This window comes from Melanostigma gelatinosum (assembly GCF_949748355.1).
Source record: "Melanostigma gelatinosum genome assembly, chromosome: 12".
NCBI lineage: Eukaryota > Metazoa > Chordata > Actinopteri > Perciformes > Zoarcidae > Melanostigma > Melanostigma gelatinosum.
In genome coordinates this window covers 465,510-483,786 of record NC_136645.1, presented here as the reverse complement: position 1 = coordinate 483,786, position 18,277 = coordinate 465,510, and the positions used below count along the sequence as shown (strand labels likewise).

At 48.2% G+C, this 18,277-nt stretch overlaps 1 protein-coding gene across 2 annotated transcripts in view; it reads left to right on the top strand.

Moving 5' to 3' along the window:
* Window positions 1–18,277, top strand: part of cul9 (cullin 9) — a 40,849-nt gene that overhangs the window by 4,619 nt on the left and 17,953 nt on the right. The window contains exons 4-28 of one of the 2 annotated variants that reach the window (XM_079280507.1): window positions 32–664; window positions 2,339–2,480; window positions 2,566–2,756; window positions 2,889–3,075; window positions 6,870–7,136; window positions 7,215–7,413; window positions 7,553–7,754; window positions 7,834–8,024; window positions 9,748–9,944; window positions 10,758–10,903; window positions 10,977–11,065; window positions 11,139–11,244; window positions 11,339–11,566; window positions 11,661–11,751; window positions 11,850–12,021; window positions 13,936–14,041; window positions 14,289–14,384; window positions 14,786–14,961; window positions 15,766–15,899; window positions 16,373–16,558; window positions 16,651–16,677; window positions 17,347–17,480; window positions 17,563–17,745; window positions 17,826–17,983; window positions 18,066–18,264. In XM_079280507.1, coding sequence (XP_079136633.1) covers window positions 32–664; window positions 2,339–2,480; window positions 2,566–2,756; window positions 2,889–3,075; window positions 6,870–7,136; window positions 7,215–7,413; window positions 7,553–7,754; window positions 7,834–8,024; window positions 9,748–9,944; window positions 10,758–10,903; window positions 10,977–11,065; window positions 11,139–11,244; window positions 11,339–11,566; window positions 11,661–11,751; window positions 11,850–12,021; window positions 13,936–14,041; window positions 14,289–14,384; window positions 14,786–14,961; window positions 15,766–15,899; window positions 16,373–16,558; window positions 16,651–16,677; window positions 17,347–17,480; window positions 17,563–17,745; window positions 17,826–17,983; window positions 18,066–18,264 — 4,440 coding nt within the window. Of the gene's footprint in view, window positions 1–31; window positions 665–2,338; window positions 2,481–2,565; window positions 2,757–2,888; window positions 3,076–6,869; window positions 7,137–7,214; window positions 7,414–7,552; window positions 7,755–7,833; window positions 8,025–9,747; window positions 9,945–10,757; window positions 10,904–10,976; window positions 11,066–11,138; window positions 11,245–11,338; window positions 11,567–11,660; window positions 11,752–11,849; window positions 12,022–13,935; window positions 14,042–14,288; window positions 14,385–14,785; window positions 14,962–15,765; window positions 15,900–16,372; window positions 16,559–16,647; window positions 16,678–17,346; window positions 17,481–17,562; window positions 17,746–17,825; window positions 17,984–18,065; window positions 18,265–18,277 lie in introns of both variants that reach the window. The other variant, XM_079280506.1, reaches the window with a different exon arrangement.

Sequence of the window (18,277 nt, the reverse complement as noted above, 5' to 3'; positions counted from 1 at the left end):
GATTGATAACATTTGTCTCGTCTGTGCTCAGATTCCTGGGAAGCTTCTGTTCTCTCTGGTGAAGCGTTACCTGTGCGTCACGTCACTGATGGACAAGCTCAACACGGCAGTAGGGGCGGAGTCTAACTCTGACAGACAGGACGGCAGCCCCTCCCCCGCCGCCTCCTCCTCCAGCACCGCCCACCAGACGGATCACCTCCGCGTTCAGCGAGAGTTCGACTTCACCGTGGCGATGGCCAACCTCATCTCAGAGCTGGTCCGCGTGATGGGCTGGGACCGGAACCGCCAGTCCCCCGACTGCTCCGCCCTCAGCCCGGGAGGAGGCGGGGCCTGTAGGGAGGAGCCTGGGGAGGAGGCGTCCCGCCCCGTCCTCAGGTCCATCTTCCAGCCTCGTTTCTGCACCTCCCCCGTTGTCCTCACCGCCACCTCCACCGTAGCCGCTCCTGTAGCCGCTGCCGCCGCCGCCGCCTCGCCACCCAAGAAGAAGACGGGAAACGGATACAAAACGCGCTCCGACTTCGCCAGCCGCTCTGCCTACGTGGAGTACGTGCAGGACAACCTGAAGAGCGGCATGATGGTCCGCATGCTGGAGGACTACGAGGAGGTCAGCGCCGGAGACGAAGGAGAGTTTCGCTACAGCAACGACGGCTCGCCACCGGTTCAGGTGAGGAAACAGGAAACAAAGATCTGCTCTGCACACACTGAAACATATTGCAGTGAGCACGTCTGTGTTCAGACTGTACCACGAGGTTATCATCATGTTTGTGAACGCGGAGGTAGTACTACTTGCAGGAGGTAGTACTACCTGCAGGAGGTAGTACTACCTGCAGGAGGTAGTACTCGGGTTGTCACGATACCGAAATGATGACTTGGATACGATACCTGCCATAAGTATCACGATACTTACGATTCGATACAATACCACAAATGCGATACTGGTATATTTATCTATACTAGTAATAAATACTACCAGCTTGTTCCTGCCCAGCTAACAAGTGGCATTAATATTAATGTTCGCCTACAGCAAGATATTAATAAACTACATGGTGCCATGATTGCTGCTGCTCTGCTGACTCTGCTGACTGTCTGTGGGAGTGGGGGGGGAAACAATGCTTCATTTACTGCATAGTGAGTTTGATATTTTCACTTCATGTTTTATCTTAATTCATGGAAGAATTATTTTTCCTTAACTAAAAATAAAAATAATTCGCTGAAGATCCACCAGCATGGAGCCATGTTGCATGAATTGTGTTTCATTTAGTGCACGTGTGTGTGCACTGTGACCTCATGATCATGTCGGCTTGTTGTCAGACGAGGCTCAGGCTGCTCGTGTTGGCTGTCTATGCTGAGCTCGGGGGAGTTCATGTTTACCCGTCGTTCTTTGAACTCTTTAAAGGTTCTGGGTGTCTGTCGTTACGGTGCTTTGTCGTGTTAGACGTGTTGCCTCACTGGTCTGTGGCTCTGAAGCACGTTTCACAGACGGGTCTCTGGAGGTCAGTGGGCTTTCCTTCACCGTCTGCAATATCGCCAAAGTACTTCAGATGATACTTCTGGCATCTTGTTTTCCAACAAGCCGAGGACGGTCGGTAAAAGCTCCTGCATGTCTCCCCTGTGATCGCTCTGTGAGCGAGCGCTGCCTGTTGCTGTGAGCGCTGGGCAGCCCCGCCCCTTGCAGCCCCGCCCCTTGCAGCCCCGCCCCTTGCGGCCCCGCCCCTTGCAGCCCCGCCCCCTTGCATGCCTGCAGGCAGCATGACTGGGAGCGGAGCAGCGAGTCGTTCTGATCGCGCTATTTTAATAAAGTATCGACACTAAAAAGATGCTGTATCGTTTTTAACGTACAGGTACCGCGGTACCGTTTTAGTATCGATACACCGTGCAACATTAGTTAGTACCACCACCTGCAGGAATTCATTGAAACACCAGAAAGCAGTGTAAGAAATAAAATGCAGTAGTAAAGTAAAATGCAGAAACGTGTTCATATCCTTGAATGTGGTTGAATTAAAGGCAGCAAACGGAAAAGTCTGCAGTCCTGATTTAAAGGTGAGGGTCTCAGCAGACCTGCAGCTTTCTGGACTTTGTTCAGCTTTGGAGCAGAAACACTGAACTAGAGTAGAACTACTCTAGTTCAGTGTTTCTGCTGCTGACCTCACTAACATTGAGCCTTGGTTCTGATCCGGTTCTGTTCCCGTGGTTCTTATACAGACCATAATAACCTTGAATTTGTTCAGGAGACTGGAGGACTCCATCGTACCAGCAGAATGTGTGTTTTCATTTCGGATCACGTAGGATCTATTAGACCCTCTCCAGACCCTGGCCCGTCTCTGTGTGCTGTGTTCAGGTGTACTGGAACTCCCTGTCCAGGACCTACTGGGTCCACTGGCACATGGTGGAGATCCTGGGGAGCGGCAGCAGCAGTCAGGCTGAGAAGGAGACTCAGGAGAAGGCGTCGACCCTGACGGAGACTCTCAAACTCACGGCGGGTAAGATCTGAACCCACCTGAAGAGTCCACCTGTCTGTGTACCTGACCTCAGGAGGTGAACCTGTTTCTTCTTCTGCTCCCTCAGTGAGTCAGACGTTCTTCTCCAAGCCCCCCGGTGGTCTCTACTCTCTGCCCTACCTGTCCGAGGGTCTGCACTTGGAGACGCCGGCTCTGAGTCGGGCTGAGTGGTGGGAGATCCTCTTCTTCATCAAGAAGCTGGAGCTCAAACAGCAGCAGGAGGTCAACGGCGTCCTGCTGCAGAGCCTTGATGACCAGGTGAGGGAACACACAGGCCAAGGAGCATGCTGGGAAACTGAGGCTCTGGTCTTTGTTTCTCGAGTCTGGTTCTATTTCTCTCCCATCTGTTTGTAAAACACTGTCTTCTGTGTTTGTCTGTCTGTCCTGAAGGAGGCGGAGCTTGATGATTCGTCCCTGATTGGTCTGTCTGTCCCCGGAGACGTGGCTAAGAAGCTGCTTCACTACCTGAAGCAGAAGCTGCCGTCGTCGTGTCTGACCGACCTGCTGTGTTCTCACACCTTCTCCAAACACTACCTGAGGAGAGGAGGAGGAAGTCTGGAGGACGAAGAGCTGCTGGGTGAGGACACAGAGACATTTCTGTTTATATATAAAGCAGAGAGGACATAGAGAGACATTTCTGTTTATAGATAAAGCAGTGAGGACACGCAGAGACATCTCTGTTTATATATAAAGCAGTGAGGACATAGAGAGACATTTCTGGTGATATATAAAGCAGTGAGGACATAGAGAGACATTTCTGTTTATATATAAAGCAGAGAGGACATGCAGAGACATCTCTGTTTATATATAAAGCAGTGAGGACATAGAGAGACATTTCTGGTGATATATAAAGCAGTGAGGACATATAGAGACATTTCTGTTTATAGATAAAGCAGTGAGGACATAGAGAGACATCTCTGTTTATAGATAAAGCAGAGGAGACACACAGAGACATCTCTGTTTATATATAAAGCAGTGAGGACATAGAGACATTTCTGTATATAGATAAAGCAGTGAGGACATATAGAGACATTTCTGTTTATAGATAAAGCAGTGAGGACATATAGAGACATTTCTGTTTATAGATAAAGCAGTGAGGACATAGAGAGACATCTCTGTTTATATATAAAGCAGTGAGGACATAGAGAGACATCTCTGGTTATATATAAAGCAGTGAGGACATAGAGAGACATCTCTGGTTATATATAAAGCAGTGAGGACATAGAGAGACATCTCTGGTTATAGATAAAGCAGTGAGGACATATAGAGACATCTGTTTATTGATAAAGCAGTGAGGACATAGAGAGACATCTCTGTTTATATATAAAGCAGTGAGGACATAGAGAGACATCTCTGTTTATATATAAAGCAGTGAGGACATAGAGAGACATCTCTGGTTATATATAAAGCAGTGAGGACATAGAGAGACATCTCTGTTTATATATAAAGCAGTGAGGACATAGAGAGACATCTCTGGTTATAGATAAAGCAGTGAGGACATATAGAGACATCTGTTTATTGATAAAGCAGTGAGGACATAGAGAGACATCTCTGGTTATAGATAAAGCAGTGAGGACATATAGAGACATCTGTTTATAGATAAAGCAGTGAGGACATAGAGAGACATCTCTGGTTATATATAAAGCAGTGAGGACATAGAGAGACATCTCTGTTTATATATAAAGCAGTGAGGACATAGAGAGACATCTCTGGTTATATATAAAGCAGTGAGGACATAGAGAGACATCTCTGGTTATATATAAAGCAGTGAGGACATAGAGAGACATCTCTGGTTATAGATAAAGCAGTGAGGACATATAGAGACATCTGTTTATTGATAAAGCAGTGAGGACATAGAGAGACATCTCTGGTTATAGATAAAGCAGTGAGGACATATAGAGACATCTGGTTATAGATAAAGCAGTGAGGACATATAGAGACATCTGGTTATAGATAAAGCAGTGAGGACATATAGAGACATCTGTTTATAGATAAAGCAGTGAGGACATAGAGAGACATCTCTGGTATATAAAGCAGTGAGGACATAGAGAGACATCTCTGGTTATATATAAAGCAGTGAGGACATGGAGAGACATCTGGTTATTGATAAAGCAGTGAGGACATATAGAGACATCTGTTTATTGATAAAGCAGTGAGGACATAGAGAGACATCTGTTTATATATAAAGCAGTGAGGACATAGAGAGACATCTCTGTTTATATATAAAGCAGTGAGGACATAGAGAGACATCGCTGGTTATAGATAAAGCAGTGAGGACATAGAGAGACATCTCTGGTTATATATAAAGCAGTGAGGACATAGAGAGACATCTCTGGTTATATATAAAGCAGTGAGGACATAGAGAGACATCTCTGGTTATATATAAAGCAGTGAGGACATATAGAGACATCTCTGTTTATATATAAAGCAGTGAGGACATAGAGAGACATCTCTGGTTATATGGACATCTGTTTATTGATAAAGCAGTGAGGACATAGAGAGACATCTCTGTTTATATATAAAGCAGTGAGGACATAGAGAGACATCTCTGTTTATATATAAAGCAGTGAGGACATATAGAGACATCTGTTTATTGATAAAGCAGTGAGGACATAGAGAGACATCTCTGGTTATAGATAAAGCAGTGAGGACATATAGAGACATCTGTTTATTGATAAAGCAGTGAGGACATAGAGAGACATCTCTGGTTATAGATAAAGCAGTGAGGACATATAGAGACATCTGTTTATAGATAAAGCAGTGAGGACATAGAGAGACATCTCTGGTTATATATAAAGCAGTGAGGACATAGAGAGACATCTCTGTTTATATATAAAGCAGTGAGGACATAGAGAGACATCTCTGGTTATATATAAAGCAGTGAGGACATAGAGAGACATCTCTGGTTATATATAAAGCAGTGAGGACATAGAGAGACATCTGGTTATAGATAAAGCAGTGAGGACATATAGAGACATCTGTTTATTGATAAAGCAGTGAGGACATAGAGAGACATCTCTGGTTATAGATAAAGCAGTGAGGACATATAGAGACATCTGTTTATAGATAAAGCAGTGAGGACATAGAGAGACATCTCTGGTTATATATAAAGCAGTGAGGACATAGAGAGACATCTCTGGTTATATATAAAGCAGTGAGGACATAGAGAGACATCTCTGGTTATAGATAAAGCAGTGAGGACATATAGAGACATCTGTTTATTGATAAAGCAGTGAGGGCATAGAGAGACATCTGTTTATATATAAAGCAGTGAGGACATAGAGAGACATCTCTGTTTATATATAAAGCAGTGAGGACATAGAGAGACATCGCTGGTTATAGATAAAGCAGTGAGGACATAGAGAGACATCTCTGGTTATATATAAAGCAGTGAGGACATAGAGAGACATCTCTGGTTATATATAAAGCAGTGAGGACATAGAGAGACATCTCTGTTTATATATAAAGCAGTGAGGACATAGAGATACATCTCTGGTTATATATAAAGCAGTGAGGACATAGAGAGACATCTCTGGTTATATATATAAAGCAGTGAGGACATAGAGAGACATCTCTGGTTATAGATAAAGCAGTGAGGACATATAGAGACATCTGTTTATTGATAAAGCAGTGAGGACATATAGAGACATCTCTGTTTATATATAAAGCAGTGAGGACATAGAGAGACATCTCTGTTTATATATAAAGCAGTGAGGACATATAGAGACATCTGTTTATTGATAAAGCAGTGAGGACATATAGAGACATCTGTTTATTGATAAAGCAGTGAGGACATAGAGAGACATCTCTGGTTATAGATAAAGCAGTGAGGACATATAGAGACATCTGTTTATTGATAAAGCAGTGAGGACATATAGAGACATCTGTTTATTGATAAAGCAGTGAGGACATATAGAGACATCTGTTTATTGATAAAGCAGTGAGGACATAGAGAGACATCTCTGGTTATAGATAAAGCAGTGAGGACATAGAGAGACATCTGTTTATTGATAAAGCAGTGAGGACATAGAGAGACATCTCTGTTTATAGATAAAGCAGTGAGGACATAGAGAGACATCTGTTTATTGATAAAGCAGTGAGGACATAGAGAGACATCTGTTTATTGATAAAGCAGTGAGGACATAGAGAGACATCTGTTTATTGATAAAGCAGTGAGGACATAGAGAGACATCTGTTTATTGATAAAGCAGTGAGGACATATAGAGACATCTGTTTATTGATAAAGCAGTGAGGACATAGAGAGACATCTGTTTATTGATAAAGCAGTGAGGACATAGAGAGACATCTGTTTATTGATAAAGCAGTGAGGACATAGAGATGTCCATGACTCTGACTGTGCTTTGTTTCCAGCTGAAAGCTCTCTGGGTTCGTCCGGTCTGGGTGGAGGAGGAGGAGGAGGAGGAGGAGGAGGTGGTGAAGGAGGTGGTGGTGGGGGACAGATCTCCTCCTCTTCATCATCAGCCTCCACCTCCTCTTCCTCAGTGATGGGCTCCGTCTCCAAGAAGGCAAAGAAGGAACTTCCTGCTGATTCAGGCTGTGGCAGCCCGGAGCCGGAGAGCGAGCTGCCCTCAGAGGACGACAGCGTCTACCCTGAAGACCTGGAGGACAAGATGAAAGGTAAGGAGATTCCTTAGATCGATAAATATGTCGATTAGGGGACCGTCTGTAGACCCGCTCTCCTGTCCTCCCCTGCAGTGTTCAACAACCCTCGGATCCAGGGTAAGAAGACGGTGCTGGAGAAGCTGGGGGAGGTGGTGGACGTCCTGAAGAAGGGGGGATCGGGCTCAGACCAGGTCCAGCAGCTGGCCGCCGTCCTCTTCGTCACCAGGCTGCTGGGGGAGAAGGGGGTCCAGGAGAAGAACTCCATGAGGAGCGACTCCGCCCAGACCGTACGGTGAGAATCCACTCCAGAGACGGGGCCCATCGCTAAAACACTCCCGGAAATACACAGAGCCGGAGGGTAATAGACAGTATCTCTGGGTACCAAAGTCCCGACTGATGCTCAGTGTTGGTGTTTGTCCGTCCCCCCTCAGCGACAAGGTGCTGAAGCTGCTGGTGGAGCTGCTGGGCTCGTCCTCCAAAGACCTGGTGGTCAGCACGCTGAGACTCACCCACCTCCTCATGCTGAAGTACGAGTGGAGGGTCTCCTTCGCCACCGAGGGCGGAGTCAAAGCCGTCCTGTGCTGCATGCAGGAGTTCTCCACCGTCACTCACGTCCAGCAGCTGGCGCTCGCGGTGAGACCTCCTTCCTCATATCTCCTCAGGTGTAAGTGGAGAGAAAGGTGTGTGACAGGTGTGTTGTTGTTGTTGTCAGACTCTGAAGGTGATCTCTGGAGCCAGTAAACACGACCTGCACAGCGTCTGCAGCAGCAGCCTCCCGCTCTCAGAGTCCGGCACTCAGATGATGTTGGAGATCTTCGCCAGCATCGGCTCGGCCACGCCCGAAGGCTCCAAGGGCCTGCTGGGAGCCGTCCCTGCCGCCATCGACCTCATGCAGACTAAAGGGTAAGTTGCTGCCTTCGGCCTCATGCAGACTAAAGGGTAAGTTGCTGCCTTCGGCCTCATGCAGACTAAAGGGTAAGTTGCTGCCTTCGACCTCATGCAGACTAAAGGGTAAGTTGCTGCCTTCGGCCTCATGCAGACTAAAGGGTAAGTTGCTGCCTTCGGCCTCATGCAGACTAAAGGGTAAGTTGCTGCCTTCGGCCTCATGCAGACTAAAGGGTAAGTTGCTGCCTTCGGCCTCATGCAGACTAAAGGGTAAGTTGCTGCCTTCGGCCTCATGCAGACTAAAGGGTAAGTTGCTGCCTTCGGCCTCATGCAGACTAAAGGGTAAGTTGCTGCCTTCGGCCTCATGCTGCAGACTAAAGGGTAAGTTGCTGCCTTCGGCCTCATGCTGCAGACTAAAGGGTAAGTTGCTGCCTTCGGCCTCATGCAGACTAAAGGGTAAGTTGCTGCCTTCGGCCTCATGCAGACTAAAGGGTAAGTTGCTGCCTTCGGCCTCATGCAGACTAAAGGGTAAGTTGCTGCCTTCGGCCTCATGCAGACTAAAGGGTAAGTTGCTGCCTTCGACCTCATGCTGCAGACTAAAGGGTAAGTTGCTGCCTTCGGCCTCATGCTGCAGACTAAAGCGTAAGTTGCTGCCTTCGACCTCATGCTGCAGACTAAAGGGTAAGTTGCTGCCTTCGGCCTCATGCTGCAGACTAAAGCGTAAGTTGCTGCCTTCGACCTCATGCTGCAGACTAAAGGGTAAGTTGCTGCCTTCGGCCTCATGCAGACTAAAGGGTAAGTTGCTGCCTTCGGCCTCATGCAGACTAAAGCGTAAGTTGCTGCCTTCGGCCTCATGCAGACTAAAGGGTAAGTTGCTGCCTTCGACCTCATGCTGCAGACTAAAGGGTAAGTTGCTGCCTTCGGCCTCATGCAGACTAAAGGGTAAGTTGCTGCCTTCGGCCTCATGCAGACTAAAGGGTAAGTTGCTGCCTTCGGCCTCATGCAGACTAAAGGGTAAGTTGCTGCCTTCGACCTCATGCTGCAGACTAAAGGGTAAGTTGCTGCCTTCGGCCTCATGCAGACTAAAGGGTAAGTTGCTGCCTTCGGCCTCATGCAGACTAAAGGGTAAGTTGCTGCCTTCGGCCTCATGCAGACTAAAGGGTAAGTTGCTGCCTTCGGCCTCATGCAGACTAAAGGGTAAGTTGCTGCCTTCGGCCTCATGCAGACTAAAGGGTAAGTTGCTGCCTTCGGCCTCATGCAGACTAAAGGGTAAGTTGCTGCCTTCGGCCTCATGCAGACTAAAGGGTAAGTTGCTGCCTTCGGCCTCATGCAGACTAAAGGGTAAGTTGCTGCCTTCGGCCTCATGCAGACTAAAGGGTAAGTTGCTGCCTTCGGCCTCATGCAGACTAAAGGGTAAGTTGCTGCCTTCGACCTCATGCTGCAGACTAAAGGGTAAGTTGCTGCCTTCGGCCTCATGCAGACTAAAGGGTAAGTTGCTGCCTTCGGCCTCATGCAGACTAAAGGGTAAGTTGCTGCCTTCGGCCTCATGCAGACTAAAGGGTAAGTTGCTGCCTTCGGCCTCATGCAGACTAAAGGGTAAGTTGCTGCCTTCGGCCTCATGCTGCAGACTAAAGGGTAAGTTGCTGCCTTCGGCCTCATGCAGACTAAAGGGTAAGTTGCTGCCTTCGGCCTCATGCAGACTAAAGGGTAAGTTGCTGCCTTTGTGTCCTCTGCTCTCCAGCTGCTTGCTGTCGGTGCGGAGCGGCCTGCTGGTGGTCATCATGCTGATCTCCAACCACAAGAGTCTGGCGGAGCAGCTGGTGTCTGCCGGCGTCCCCGCCGTCCTGAAGAAGTGTCTCACTCTGTCCAGTGCAGAGACCATGCTGGCCATCATCGCCCTCAACCACATCTCCATGGTGCACAAGCTGCAGAGCAAAGGTCAGTCACATGACCTCACAGTCAACTGTATCTTTATCTGAACCAGTCTCTGTGTAGTCCTGATCCTCTAAATCAGGGGTCTTCAGGCCAAGGACCCCCAAACTGATAGAGCGATGGAGCAGGGACCCCCGACTATATAAATTGTATAACATTGTGTTTTATATTAACTGGTCCTAGTGCCGTGTATACACATACCTCTTTATTGTGCGTTCAGTACGAAGCTATTCATATACTGCACAGCTTCATGTATTCATGTTATCTTCAACATGTGTGCGGTACAGTGAGTAGGGGGCCGTGCCACTGCCTTTATTAACAGCTGATATCAATGCCAACATCAACATTGTCTGTTAATTGCATGATAATAATACAAGATATTCAAACTGTTGTTTTTATTTTAAACATAAATGTGGAAACTAAAATGAGTGATGGCCTGTTAGTGCCACTGCCATGCATACACATAGCTGTTATCTTTCACACAATACTGAACTATTACAATCATGACACATTCATGTTTTGGGGGAAAACAAAAAAAATTGTTTAATCATCCAAACATTCCGCGGACCCCCTAGGGGTCGCGGACCCCCTGTTGAAGACCACTGCTGTGTGAACAAGCATCAGCGAGAAGATGGTCTATTTCTATGTAGTTAAACTCAGCCCAGACTCCAGCAGAGACCGGTCCACGTGGACAGGTCTTCTTCGTCTTTTTCTTCGTCTTCTTCTTCGTCTTCTTCTTCTTCTTCGTCTTCCTCCATCATATTGACACCAGATATTTAATTTGTGATCTATAATCCGCTCTTCTTCTGTGGTGCTCAGAGAGTCATGAGCAGCTGGACTTTAAGGACACGGAGCTGCAGATGTTGGTGGTGAGTCTGAAGGAGCTGACGGCCACTAAGGAGGTGATCCAGACTCTGGAGCAGCTGCTGTGTGACGACACCTCTCAGCTGGAGGAGCGCAGCCAGGTACCGGTCCACTTATTGATCCGTTCAGAGGCGTTGATTTTATCGCCTCATGTTGATGATGTCGTCGTCTCAGGTGACTCACAGTCGGGACACTTATCAGGATCTGGTCCGTCTGATGGAGCAGCACCGAGCCGACCGGGCCGTCCAGCTGTCCATCCTCAGGTACCTGTGACCTCCGACCCGACGACGATGATGATGCGGCGCTCGTCTGATTGGCTGTTTTTGTCTCCTGCAGGATCCTGAACAAGTTCCTAGACAACTACCAGGAGGACATGCTGCCGTGGCACGAGAGCATCGAGCCCTGCCTGTCCTCCATGACGGCCTTCATCAGCGACAGAGAGGTGGGTTCAGACCTGGAGGAGGAGGAGGTGGGGGGCACGCTGAGACCGCCTCTGGCTTCTACGCTAACCCCCCCTTGTGATTGGGTGTTTCTAGGTGGTCCAGCTGTTCATCCGGTTCCTGTACCGGCTGGCGTCCCTGAACAAGGACTACACGGTGGTGATGTGTCGCCTGGGGACCAAAGAGGCTCTGGTTAAAGTTCTGGACAAACACAGCACCAACCTGCTGCAGGTCAGCGAGCTCAGAGACCTCATCGCCGACTGTGAGAAGTACGCCAGCCTCTACAAGAAGATGACCACCAGCGTGCTGGCCGGATGCATCCAGGTACGCAGAATACAGTCTGACCCGGGAGGAACCACTATTCATCATCACCCACAGAGAGCCTCTCAGGTTGAGCAATGCTTCTGTTTCCTGTCAGCTGGTGTTGGGTCAGATCGAGGAGCATCGCCGCAGCCATCAGCCGATCAACATCCCGTTCTTCGACGTGTTCCTCAGGAACCTCTGCCAAGGTCGGTTCACAGTCGACCAGCCGTCTTTTCTTCTCACTCAACATCCGGGAAAGTCGTAAATGCTGTAATTTAAAATGAAGATAACGTGCTGTGTTCAGGCTCCAGCGTGGAGCTCAAGGAGGACAAGTGCTGGGAGAAGGTGGAGGTTTCATCCAATCACCATCGAGCTAACAAGCTGACCGACAAGAACCCCAAAACCTACTGGGAGTCCAACGGCTGCACCGGCTCACACTTCATCAACATCTACATGCACAAAGGAGTCGTCATCAGGTACAAGATGCTGAGATCTGAACACATGTCCTCCACCTGCTCAGAAAACAGCGGGGTATCTGCAGTTTAAACATGGAGGATGCTTCAGTTAATCTGCAGTTTAAACATGGAGGATGCTTCAGTTAATCTGCAGTTTAAACATGGAGGATGTTTCAGTTAATCTGCAGTTTAAACATGGAGGATGTTTCAGTTAATCTGCAGTTTAAACATGGAGGATGTTTAAGTTAATCTGCAGTTTAAACATGGAGGATGTTTCAGTTAATCTGCAGTTTAAACATGGAGGATGTTTAAGTTAATCTGCAGTTTAAACATGGAGGATGTTTAAATTAACCTGCAGTTTAAACATGGAGGATGCTTCAGTTAATCTGCAGTTTAAACATGGAGGATGCTTCAGTTAATCTGCAGTTTAAACATGGAGGATGCTTCAGTTAATCTGCAGTTTAAACCTGGAGGATGTTTCAGTTAATCTGCAGTTTAAACATGGAGGATGTTTCAGTTAATCTGCAGTTTAAACATGGAGGATGTTTCAGTTAATCTGCAGTTTAAACATGGAGGATGCTTCAGTTAATCTGCAGTTTAAACATGGAGGATGTTTCAGTTAATCTGCAGTTTAAACATGGAGGATGTTTCAGTTAATCTGCAGTTTAAACATGGAGGATGCTTCAGTTAATCTGCAGTTTAAACATGGAGGATGTTTCAGTTAATCTGCAGTTTAAACATGGAGGATGTTTCAGTTAATCTGCAGTTTAAACATGGAGGATGTTTCAGTTAATCTGCAGTTTAAACATGGAGGATGTTTCAGTTAATCTGCAGTTTAAACATGGAGGATGTTTCAGTTAATCTGCAGTTTAAACATGGAGGATGTTTCAGTTAATCTGCAGTTTAAACATGGAGGATGTTTCAGTTAATCTGCAGTTTAAACATGGAGGATGTTTCAGTTAATCTGCAGTTTAAACATGGAGGATGTTTCAGTTAATCTGCAGTTTAAACATGGAGGATGTTTCAGTTAATCTGCAGTTTAAACATGGAGGATGTTTCAGTTAATCTGCAGATTAAACATGGAGGATGTTTAAATTAACCTGCAGTTTAAACATGGAGGATGTTTCAGTTAATCTGCAGTTTAAACATGGAGGATGTTTCAGTTAATCTGCAGTTTAAACATGGAGGATGTTTCAGTTAACCTGCAGTTTAAACATGGAGGATGCTTCAGTTAATCTGCAGTTTAAACATGGAGGATGTTTCAGTTAATCTGCAGTTTAAACATGGAGGATGTTTCAGTTAATCTGCAGTTTAAACATGGAGGATGTTTCAGTTAATCTGCAGTTTAAACATGGAGGATGTTTCAGTTAATCTGCAGTTTAAACATGGAGGATGTTTCAGTTAATCTGCAGTTTAAACATGGAGGATGTTTAAATTAACCTGCAGTTTAAACATGGAGGATGTTTCAGTTAACCTGCAGTTTAAACATGGAGGATGTTTCAGTTAATCTGCAGTTTAAACATGGAGGATGTTTCAGTTAATCTGCAGTTTAAACATGGAGGATGTTTCAGTTAATCTGCAGTTTAAACATGGAGGATGTTTCAGTTAATCTGCAGTTTAAACATGGAGGATGTTTAAATTAATCTGCAGTTTAAACATGGAGGATGTTTAAATTAACCTGCAGTTTAAACATGGAGGATGTTTCAGTTAATCTGCAGTTTAAACATGGAGGATGCTTCAGTTAATCTGCAGTTTAAACATGGAGGATGTTTCAGTTAATCTGCAGTTTAAACATGGAGGATGTTTCAGTTAATCTGCAGTTTAAACATGGAGGATGTTTAAATTAACCTGCAGTTTAAACATGGAGGATGTTTAAATTAATCTGCAGTTTAAACCCCGATTCAGGAGGAATATGAACCTTTGTTGTGTATTTAGACAACTGGCCGTCCAGGTGGCCAGCGAGGACTCGAGCTACATGCCGGCCCGGGTCCTGGTTCTGGGGGGAGACGACCCAACCAACATCAACACAGAACTGAACACGGTGAGCCTCCTCCTCCTCCTCCTCCTCTCTGATGAAGGCTGTGGTGACTTCACCCCAAAACTCGTGTGTGTGTGTGTGTGTGTGTGTGTGTGTGTGTGTGTGTGTGTGTGTGTGTGTGTGTGTGTGTGTGTGTGTGTGTGTGTGTGTGTGTGTGTGTGTGTGTGTGTGTGTGTGTGTGTGTGTGTGTGTGTGTGTGTGTGTGTGTGTGTGTGTGTGTGTGTGTGTGTGTGTGTGTCTTTATACGCAGGTGAATGTGACTCCGTCGGCCAGTCGGGTGGTTCTCCTGGAGAACATGACTAGGTTCTGGTCCATCATCCAGATCAGGGTCAAAAGATGTCAGCAGGTTTGTACTGTCTCCTTTCCTCCCACTGTCTCCCTCCCTCCCGTCTACTGTCTCCCTCCCTCCCGTCTACTGGCTCCTCCCTCCCTCCCACTGTCTCCCTCCCTCCCGTCTACTGTCTCCCTCCCTCCCGTCTACTGGCTCCTCCCTCCCTCCCGTCTACTGTCTCCCTCCCGTCTACTGTCTCCCTCCCGTCTACTGTCTCCCTCCCTCCCACTGTCTCCCTCCCTCCCGTCTACTGGCTCCTCCCTCCCTCCCACTGTCTCCCTCCCTCCCTCCCTCCCACTGTCTCCCTCCCTCCCTCCCGTCTACTGTCTCCCTCCCTCCCTCCCTCCCACTGTCTCCCTCCCTCCCTCCCGTCTACTGGCTCCTCCCTCCCGTCTACTGGCTCCTCTCTCTGATAGGGTGGCATCGACACTCGGGTCCACGGTTTCGAGGTTCTGGGTCCGAAGCCGACGTTCTGGCCGGTGTTCAAGGAGCAGCTGTGCTGTAGAACTTACCTGTTCTACAGCACCAAGGCCCACACCTGGTGTCAAGAGGTGATGGAGGACAAGATGCAGCTGCTGCAGCTCTTCAACAAGTAAATACTTCAATAACACTGTAATAATGCAGTAAATACAGTTATAACTTATAACTGCTAATAATGTAATAACACTGTTAAAACTGTAGTAAACCTGAGCCCCCCCGACCATAGACCTGAGCCCCCCCGACCATAGACCTGAGCCCCCCCGACTATAGACCTGAGCCCCCCCGACTATAGACCTGGCCCCCCCGACTATAGACCTGGCCCCCCCGACTATAGACCTGAGCCCCCCCGACTATAGACCTGAGCCCCCCCGACTATAGACCTGAGCCCCCCCGACTATAGACCTGAGCCCCCCCGACCATAGACCTGAGCCCCCCCGACCATAGACCTGAGCCCCCCCGACCATAGACCTGAGCCCCCCCGACTATAGACCTGGCCCCCCCGACTATAGACCTGAGCCCCCCCGACCATAGACCTGAGCCCCCCCGACTATAGACCTGAGCCCCCCCGACTATAGACCTGAGCCCCCCCGACTATAGACCTGGCCCCCCCGACTATAGACCTGAGCCCCCCCGACCATAGACCTGAGCCCCCCCGACTATAGACCTGAGCCCCCCCGACTATAGACCTGAGCCCCCCCGACTATAGACCTGAGCCCCCCCGACCATAGACCTGAGCCCCCCCGACTATAGACCTGAGCCCCCCCGACTATAGACCTGAGCCCCCCCGACTATAGACCTGAGCCCCCCCGACTATAGACCTGAGCCCCCCCGACCATAGACCTGAGCCCCCCCGACCATAGACCTGTTTGTACTGTAACACTCTGCTGATACTACTGCTGTCACACACTGTGTTCAGACTGAACAGCGCTCTGAGACACGAGCAGATGTTTGCTGATCGTTTCCTGCCGGACCCCGAGGCTTCTGAAGCTCTGGGTCGGACCTGCTGGGAGGCTCTGATCACTCCCATCGTCCACAGCATCACTCTGTCAGGTACACACACGCACTCACACACACACTCACAAACTGTCACACACACACACACGCACTCACACACACACTCACAAACTCTCACACACTCACACAGCATCACTCTGTCAGGTACACACACGCACTCACACACACACTCACAAACTGTCACACACACACACACGCACTCACACACACACTCACAAACTCTCACACACACTCACACAGCATCACTCTGTCAGGTGCACACACGCACTCAGACGCACTCACACACACACTCACAAACTGTCACACACACACACACACACTCACACACACTCACAAACTCTCTCTCACACACACACACACACAGCATCACTCTGTCAGGTGCACACGCGCGCGCACACACACACACACACACACACACACTTACTAATGTCCTCATAATAATGTCTGAACTTGGTCCCCACAAAGATGGCTCTACCAGCTCCGCACACACTCTCTCTGTGTTTACCCAGAATCCTCAGCGTCCAGCCCCTTGTCCTGGCTGCTCAGTGAGTACCTGGGTAACGCCGAGTCCACCCGGCGCTGTAAAAGCCGGGCGGCCATCTTTAACTCCAGAGTGAGGCGCCTCACACACCTGCTGGTCCACGTGGACACCAGCCGGCTGGACGGGGAGGAGCTCAAACCGCCGGTCAAATCAAGTGAGTCCGCTGTGAACACCTGAGGCGTGACATCACGGTGACATCACAAGAACCATGAAGAGTGTCTAAAGAATTTATTCTGTTTTCAGAAGGTCTCAACCGAAGCAAAGAGCTGAAGAGTAAGTAACGTCGGAGGTCTGCTGTTTGGTTACACTCTGTTCTGTAACACCTCACACGTCCACATGAGGACCGGAAGTTTCACAATAAAGGCTGAGTTAAACACTCATTAAGTAAAGTACTAAAAATACTCTTCTACCATTAGATTACTGCGGCTGATGCATTCATGAAATGCAGGATTTTACAGTTGTAGCAGGTTGAACTACTTCGTATAGTGTTGAAACATCTTTTCTGTGTAAAATCTCAATTAGTAAAGAAACCAAAGTAACAAACTGTAACAAAATTTTACTAAAGAATATTTTTCTGGATGTTTTTCCACATATTTTACTTGTGAAATATGATTTTAATAAATAATAATTATTAGAATATGTGAACGAGAGCAATATGCTCGTCTGAACTGACTGAACACATTCAGCCTCTTTTAAAACAAACCTGAAGTCTTTTCTTTCAGTTTTGCACCGCTCTTATTTTGACAAGCTGACTTCCTGTCCCCATCTGTAGCGCTGACGCGGTTTATTTTCAGAAGGAACAGAACAGAGACTGCACTGCTTTATCTTTTTGTTTCTGGCTGCAGTTTTATCATTTTATGTTTATTTTTTTTAAAGATTTGAATTAAACGATGACGAAGTGCATCAAGAAATAAATTCAGTTTTTTAACATTTGTGTTGCAGACGGTAAAGAGGGTAAGAATAAAGAACCATCGGCCTCCTCTTCCTCCTCGTCCTCCTCAGCCAGGCCCAGAGTGAAGAGCAGCAGCAGCATCGCGGGCATTGCTCTCTGCTGGCAGGGAGTGGTACAGCGCCAGGTAAGGCTCAGACCAGAGGGTCTAAAGAGGGAACCTCTCACATGTCTGTCTGTCTTCACACAGGTGGTCTCTGTCCCCTCAGGTGAAGAGGTTTCTGGAGTCCAGCTGCAGTCTGCCGGACTTCGTGGAGCGGTACCGGACTCTGTACCTCCGGCTGAAGAACGCCATGGAAGAGCTGTTCGGTCAGCAGACCGCATTCGTCCTCGCTCTCAGACACGGATTCTCCTCCGCCCTGCTGCAGCTGTCCATCCTCAGAGCCATGCACGTGAGTCAGACGGACCGACCGACCTTTCATTTCTGGACTTTTTGTGTCTGTATGTATCACTGTGTGTGTGTGTGTCTCAGGTGAGTGAGCGGTTCTCTCAGTACATCGACGTCACCATCCAGGTGAGCGGCTCTTCTTCGGGCAGCGTGGAGACTCTGGAGCGCCTGCAGCAGTTCTTGGAGCCGATGCTCTTCCTGTCGGGTCTGGAGCTCGCCAACACCTTCGAGCACTTCTACAGGTGTGAACGCCGCCACGCCGAACCGCCGCCGGTCCTACAGCGCCGACGGCTTCTTACCGAATCCCTCTGCTCTGCCTCTCAGGTACTACCTGGGCGACCGGCTGCTGGCTCAGGGGAACGTGTGGCTGGAGAGCGCCGTCATCGATCAGATCGGCAGCTGCTTCCCGAGTCGGTTCCCTCAGCAGATGTTGAAGAACCTGAGCGAGTCGGCAGAGCTGCAGCAGGAGTTCCACCTGTATCGCCTGCAGCAGCTGGATCGATGCCTGCAGGAGCACGACCAGGTCGGCAAAAAAC